Source organism: Beta vulgaris, chromosome 5 (assembly GCF_026745355.1).
Source record: "Beta vulgaris subsp. vulgaris cultivar EL10 chromosome 5, EL10.2, whole genome shotgun sequence".
In the NCBI taxonomy this organism is placed as follows: Eukaryota; Viridiplantae; Streptophyta; class Magnoliopsida; order Caryophyllales; family Amaranthaceae; genus Beta; species Beta vulgaris.
Window position 1 is genome coordinate 18,233,802 of NC_079206.1, and position 7,837 is coordinate 18,241,638.

General features: G+C 39.2%; 1 protein-coding gene across 1 annotated transcript; it reads right to left on the minus strand.

Moving 5' to 3' along the window:
- Positions 1–5,833: 5,833 nt before the first annotated feature.
- On the minus strand, positions 5,834–7,346 carry LOC125497858 (uncharacterized). The gene is made up of 4 exons (XM_048645559.1): positions 7,043–7,346; positions 6,531–6,794; positions 6,225–6,436; positions 5,834–6,010 (listed from the first exon to the last, which is right to left on the minus strand). Exons 1-4 carry the CDS (start codon positions 7,344–7,346, stop codon positions 5,834–5,836), a joined length of 957 nt encoding a protein of 318 aa, XP_048501516.1.
- Positions 7,347–7,837: the final 491 nt, after the last annotated feature.

The window sequence follows — 7,837 nt, forward strand, 5'->3', positions numbered from 1 at the left end:
CCCTTCGACACCTTCAGTATAAGCTCAGCCTGGACCCTCTGATTGGCGGTCAGCCGTTTCCGCATCTCGTCGCTATGTTTTTGACGGGCTTTGACTACAAGACAATATAAAAAACAGTACGAATCATTTTAAATAAAAGAAGAGCGATCGAATGCCTTAAGCTCACAAAGTCCCTACCCTAGGGATAGGCGGGGCTCAACCACATCGCAGCAAGATTCCAGTACTGAGGAACTTGCTTTCGATCACCCCTCTCGATGACGGTGATGCACTGGCAGTAAATGGCTACCCTAGCCTCATCTTCTGTCATTCGAGGAATAGATCTATTCAGCCACAAGTTTGGGCCCTCGAGTAAGGGAACGACTGGGAAATCCCACTGCTCGGCCCGATATACGTACATAAACTCGATGCGAAAGAACTGTTGATTCGAGGGCATGACGCCAACGATCTTGTAGGGGTGACGGACCTGGAAGCTCCACCAGCCTTCTCCATTCGAGGTGGCAGACATGATGACGAGCTTTACCATATTCCGCCAAAGGACTAAAGAAGGCTTTACACCTAGTATATTACAAATAGCCAGGAAGCCCACCATCGAGCCCACGCTGTTGGGCATAAGCTGGCATAAAGCCAGACGATAGGAGGAAAGCACCTCGACTATGACGGGGTCCAGCGAAAACCTCAGTCCCAGCTTGAGGTGTGCCTTGTACAGAGCAATGCAGCCCGTCGAGGGGGGGTGCAGACAGTCTCCGTGGGTTCCGGTATGTAAAGGGCGTAGGTGTGTTTAATACGATGAATCGGAGATTCCGCGGCAGAAAATCCATAGAAGGCCCTCGAAGATGGAAATGAGCTATCCCCCGAGGCAGAGTCACAGCGTCCTCATCTCTGCCACTCGTACTCGCAGTAAGAGAGTTGCCCTCACTACTTCCCTCCATCACTCGAACAACCTGGCTATCGAGAAGATCATCTAAGTAACTCCTAATGGCCCGGGGTCGAGTAATGGTGACAGAATATGGGGGGTTATTTAACTCCTCCCCCCCATTAGAAACCATAGACGCACCGTCACTAGAGTACGGTAGAGCGTTGAAGACCTGAGTGGGGTCAGGGCACTCGAAGGCCGCGGATACCACAGGGATCCCCCTATTAGTATCCCATCGAACAAAGGTTCTAGCAAGGGAGGCGGGGTCCCAGTGTCATTCAGCAGGGGGCTCCATCCAGAACGGTCCATTAGAAAGTTAAACAAAGAAGCAAATGGATAAGATCGTTCCTTAATCAAGCGTGCTCTCGAGATCCGTCCACGACTCGAAGTATAGCAACCAACCTTCAAGGCTCTCGAGATCGTGCGAAAAAAAGTGAGACGTCTCAAAAGAATCAGAGCGTACAATGAGACAAAATAAAGTACTTGCCTCTCCTTATATAGATTGCCTGAAAAGGACGGTTAACATCCGACGGGCTCAAGAATCCATCAAAAGTAGGAGGAATTGGGCCTCCCAATATGCCCAAAGTCACCAGCCCCCTGAGCCAGTCTCCGCAAACTCCTCGGATTTGACTGAAGTCCAGCTGAATCCAGTGTCGGAGTACAACTGCTCCACCTTGAAGACCTCTCCTCACCGGAACCCTAACTCCCCCGGGGAGATTTGTGCTCGGAGGGAGGCCAAAGACCTACATTTAAGTACTTCACCCAGATTGAGTGAAGGATATCTCAGCCATCCCCACCGCCGAGGTCGACACCTGTCAAGAGCTACAGTGTCATGCCCCTCGAGTTACATGGGGCTCATTAGCCCTTGGGAAACCTCGAGCGAGGTCCCTCACTTCCTCGAGTTACCCAGGGCTCATTAGCCCCTAGGAAACCTCGAGTGAGGTCCCTCACTTCCTCGAGTTACCCAGGGCTCATTGGCCCTTGGGAAAACTCGAGCAAGGTCCTTTGCTTCCTCGAGTTGTCCAGGGCTCATTAAAATCTGGGAAACCTCGAGCAAGGTCCTTCACTTCCTCGAGTTACCTGGGGTTCATTGGCCCCTGGGAAACCTCGAGCGAGGTCCTTCACTTCCTCGAGTTTCCTAGGGTTCATTGGCCCTTAGAAAACCTCCAGCGAGGTCCCTTAGTTCCTTGAGTTACCTGGGGCTCATTGGCCCCTAGGAAACTTCGAGCGAGGTCCTTCACTCCCTCGAGGGGGGCTAGGAACCTAGTTGTGGAGGGCATTTTGGTAACTTCTGCAAAATACGTGACATCAGAAGTGGCCTCTCCCACATATTTCCTGTGGGGCTAATGTTTGGGCCCCTTAAGCCTTAGTGGGCTACCACACGTTCCAAAGCCCTCTGCCAGCATGGCAATCCCTCAGTGGGACCCACCCATCTTGATACCTGTGCCAGCCTGGCAGGGACATTTTCACACATTTCAACACCTATAAATATGAAGCAGATCCCCATTTATTAAGGTAATAACTTCTAGACAAACTACTTCACAGATCCCAATTAAATACACATCATCTGACTTGATCGTCGGAGGGACGATCCCGGATCCACCCCCGAGATAGTGTAACTCTCGTCTTGTGCAGGTCTCCCAGTAATTTTCGAGCATTAGGCCCCCATTAACCTTAACCTCGATCCATTCCACATAATACAAGTTTTTACCCGAAACAATAGGGGTTGGTCGGATCGAATTAGTGGGATCGAATTGTAGGATTAGATCGGTGAGATCAGATCGTAGGATCGTAAGATCCTACAATTTCGTAAAATAGAGATAATTATGCTAGAATGTGATTAGAAACTCATGTTAAAAATTAATTAATAATGACTTCTTTTATTAACAAATGGTGGTAGTTTTTCAATAATATAATATTGAAATAACATGCAACCAAAATCTAATAGGAGAAATATAATATGTAAAATTACTTTATGTTTTTTTACGATATAATCGAATCGTAGAATCGTACTAAGATCCTACTATGATATTATTTGAGGTTGGGTAGGATCGAAAGATCCTACAAGATTAAGATCCTACGTAGGAACGGGATCGGGATCGGGATCGGTAGAATCATAGGATCGTAAGATCCGGATCGGGATTTTAACAACAATGCTATCGATTATGAGAATCATATTATTAATTGTCGATATCATTTGTATAAATGTTGTTGAGCAAATGTAAAAATAAAGAGTTAGACACTGAAATTTATGCACTTGATGCATAGGTTTAAAAACCCTTATTTTATTTTTATTTTAAAAAAATTAAAAATCCTTAATTTTTTTATTTTTTGAAAGTCCCTTATTTTTTGTATATAGATTAAGTATAAATTATGAGTTCATTATACACAGGGTATCAAGTATAGTGCAGTCAATTTTTTTTTTTTTTTGTAAGATGAATAACCTCTAGGCGGCCCTCGCACATAGCCCAATCCAGAGGCCAAGCACTTGGAAGGAAGGGGGTGTAAGGAAAATTCTCCTCCAAGTGCCCATATGTCGACTGTTGTTATTGTATATAATAGATTCATTTTATAATGATACAGTACATAGTAAATATTTAAGTATTGATATTACTAATACTTGGTCATTGCACATATATAACCACCTCAACTATTTACATTTTTTGTGGATTAGAATATAGGTTTTGATATATGCAAACTAAGAGCTAACAATAAGTATATGTTAGATATATTTCCTATAATGATATTCAAAAATTAGGTAAATTATGACAAATTACGTGTTAATTAAAATTATTAATGCTTAGTTAATTTTTGATATTTTCAGTTTTTACACTTTAATCCACCTTCATGGTTGCACATATCACTTTCCTTAAAATATAAATGCAATTATTTTTTGTTAATTTGGAGTACCAAAAATATTGTTACTCGGTGTACCAAAAATATTTTTAACACTTGTTACGACATGTATTAAGGAAATAAATTATAACGTAGCTATCAAATATTATTTTGTTAAAAAGTAGATATAGTAGGAGACAGTGGGATACTTTTTTTCACTAATAGAGAGGGATGATTAGTTATCCTTACATTGACAAAGATAGAATAGACAACAAAAAGGGTATTATAAAACTAATATAATAATAGTGACATGTACACCATCTCAAAATATTAAAAAACTATTTTACAATAAAGGAAATGATTGCAACTTCTATATATTAGATAGGAGTGTGTCTTGGTTGTTACATGTTACACCATAATTTATTGTCAAATATAAACTCACACCAATATAATCACACTGAGTCAATAAAAATAACATGGGCTACACAAATTATCACATGAATCTAATGTCATTTCAGTTCTATTTAATATCACCTTGTCATTTATGTCATATCGTTTCAGTTTTGTTTAACACTATGTGTCATATAATTTTTTTATCAATTACATAAGAGTATTGGTCTGCTTTGATGTCATTTATGATGAGTTTGTATAATTTTCTAACAATTTATGCCATTATCTCCCACAATATTTCTTATCATATATCAACAAATATTGGAAAAGATTTCCAGAATTTTGTCATTTTAAAACTAATTTCTACCAATTTTCCTCTAATCTTTATCATTTTCATTTTTCAATTTCGAAATCAAACACCTCAGCCATACCCGATCAACCACAACCACCCCACAACATTTCTCCATTGTCCTCATTCCACCTTCTGTCATAAGGACCTTTGGTTCTTAATTCTCTCCAAATTAAACACATTTCCAAGCTAATTAAAATGTTCATAAGTCGGCATATTATTCTGTAAGTTCTGCAACCAACCTTTCATGCTCAACACCACTAACATGACTTTTTCAAATGTTTAGACAAAGTTTGAGGAATTGATTTCTGTGCTTGTATTCATCAATGACGTTTACAGACTTCTATGCAAGGCTTTGTCTACTTGTCATAATTGAATCTCTTTTTTTTTTTTTTTTGCTAAGTAAACTAATTAAACCAACATATTACAACTTAAGCACTTGAAGTAGGAAATAAACCAACTAGGTTGGACCCCTTCCTAGAACAAAGCACAACCCTCAGTGGTAACCACCTACTATACCCATTACAAACTTCTTAGCCATCGTTGATCATTTCTAGTAATCTTCTTGGGAAGGACATCATTCACTCTAGATCTAACAACATTCTTACAATGTTTAACAATTGTGGGAATGCTATGTAAACATTGTTGCCAGTAGACAGAGTTACGACTATGCCATATGCTATAAATCAATGCAGCTAACATGGCATTAATTACTTGCTTCGATCTGGAACTTTGATCTGCTCCCTTCTTGAATTTTCATGTACAGTTGTTGTAGATCCTTCTTATCTAATTCAACTCCAAGACAATTCTTCAAACTCTTTAAACATTCAGTGCCATAGTGACACTGAAAAAAATAAGTGGCTATGTGTTTCTTCAGAGCTTCCACGTATCAAGCAATTGGCATTCTGACTCACACCATACTTACACAATCTAGCTGTAGTCTGTAGTTTTGATTGTATAGCAAGCCATAGTATAAATCAATGTTTAGGCACATTTAGCCTATTCGACACCATTTTGTCCCATGTCACATGTTGTTGTTCCTCTGCAACCTTCTCATAGATTGCCTTTATTGAATATGTTTCCATAGAGCTGAATTCTTCTTGTAAGTAAAATTGTTTGATCTGATCTTTGACATGAAAAATCTTCTCTCAAATCCAGCTAGCACCAGAGTTAGGTGTGTAACTCCACACATAATACGATCATCTGCAAACCATAGGTGTGTGAGCTTCATTTCTTTGCACCTAAGGTGGAATTGGAATTGCTCTAGCTCTCCCATTTTAGTCAATATCCTTGACAGATATTCCATACACAAAACAAACAGCAAAGGCGAGATGGGATCACCTTGCTCAACCCTCTTGAAGATTTGAAAAACCAGTCATGTTCCCATTCAACATTGAAGAGAACATAGAAGTGGTGACACATTCCATTATAAGCTCTAGAAATTCTTGAGGAAACTCTAAGGCATGCATCATCTCCTTCAAGAATTCCCAATTGAATGTGTCATAAGCTTTCTGAATATCTATCTTCAATAAACAGCTAGGTTTAGGAGTTTTTCTTCCATAGTGCTTCACTAGATCTTGGATCACCATGATGTTGCGTGCAATATATACCATGTGCAAAGCCTCCTTGGTTCTCCATTATCAAATTAGGAAGAACCTTCGTCAATCTACAACAAATAACCTTTTTAACACACTTATACAAAGTGTTACAACATGATATTGGTCTGAATTCACTCACATTCTTTAGACATTTCGTCTTAGGAGTAAGAGTGATTATAGTTGTGTTCAACTCCTTTAAGATTCTCCTTCCCTGTAATGTATCAAGAACTGCTTCTATAACTTCAGTGTTTACAATTGACCAGGCAACTTTATAAAATTGCGTCCCAAAACTATCTGTTCCAGGAGCTTTTTCTCCTGGAATAGACAGTAAGGCCTTCTTAACCTCCTCAACTGTGTATAGTGTTGTTAGTATCCTTCTATGTTCTTATTTGATCTCAGGACCTTCTCTAATTATTAACCTTCTTCCTCACCCCCACATTTGTACCAAGAATTTTTTCATAATAAGACAAGAAAGCCTTGGAAACAGCTTTTGTAGATTCATGCCAAATCCCATTTTCATCATAGATGCTATATACTTGATTCTGCCATCTTCTAGCTTTGATGCTTTGATGGAATAAGGATGTGTTCTCATCATCGTCCTTAATCCAAGCATGCTTTTCTTTTTGAGCCAGGAATTCCATGTAAGCTTTATGCTTATAATGATAATCCTTCATTGCTTCCAGTTCAACCTCAGCCACAACTTGATCCCCTGGGTGCAAGTGTAATTTTGTTTGAGTAGTTTGCAATTTATGATAAGCTTGAAGTTCTACAGCTTATATTTCGATGAAACCTTCTCTATTCAGTTCCATTAAAGTACTTTTCACATTTTTAAGCTTTTAACTAGCTTAAACATTTTTGTCCCCTGTACTTCTATACTCCTGGCTCTTTTTATACATTCTTCAAATTGTGGTAACATTCTCCACATTATGAAGTACTTAAATGGTCTTCTGCCCTTACCATCATCTGTGTATACAGATATAACTACAGGTGTATGGTCAAATTCTCCTTCATTCTGAAAGCAAGCTTTAGCAGAAGAAAATAAATCCACCCAGCCTTGATTGGAAAGAACCCTATCAAGCTTTGAAAAAATTCTTGCAGTGCCATGTTGTTTATTGTTAGAGGTATTAAAATTACCAGAACATTTAATGTCTTGCATACTACAACAATTCAGGCAATTTATCATATCTCTCATCTCCGCCTCTCTCACATTTGACCCTATTCTTTCATCAGTGTCCATCACACTATTAAAGTCACCACACATTACCTAAGCATCTTAAGCTCACTTTTTCCAAATCCTCCCACAATTTCACTCTTTTACTTATTTCATTAAAAGCATAAATAAAAGAGCAAAAAAATCCAGATCTACCACTACAAGCATCAAATAACAATGTAACAGTTAAGCAGTTACTGTAATAATTGTTACCTGAGAATTCTCTGGTTTCCAAGCTAAAATGAGTCGCCTTCATCATGTTGACAAGAATTACTTGTAAAACACCACCCCTTGAACACCCTCTAATACAATTTACCCATATTGTGATTTTTTATTTTCGTTTCCATGCGGCTAACAACACCAAAATTAAGCTTCTGGATAGATTATTGTACATCTTTCTGCTTATTGATGTTGTTCAAGCCTCTCACATTCCAACATAAGATCTTATCCATTCTTACCTGGAGGCTTTCCCCCTCCTAGTTACTTGTTATCTGAGGCAGCCTTTTCTCCTTTGCAATCCCTTTTTCAGCCTTGTCTTCTTC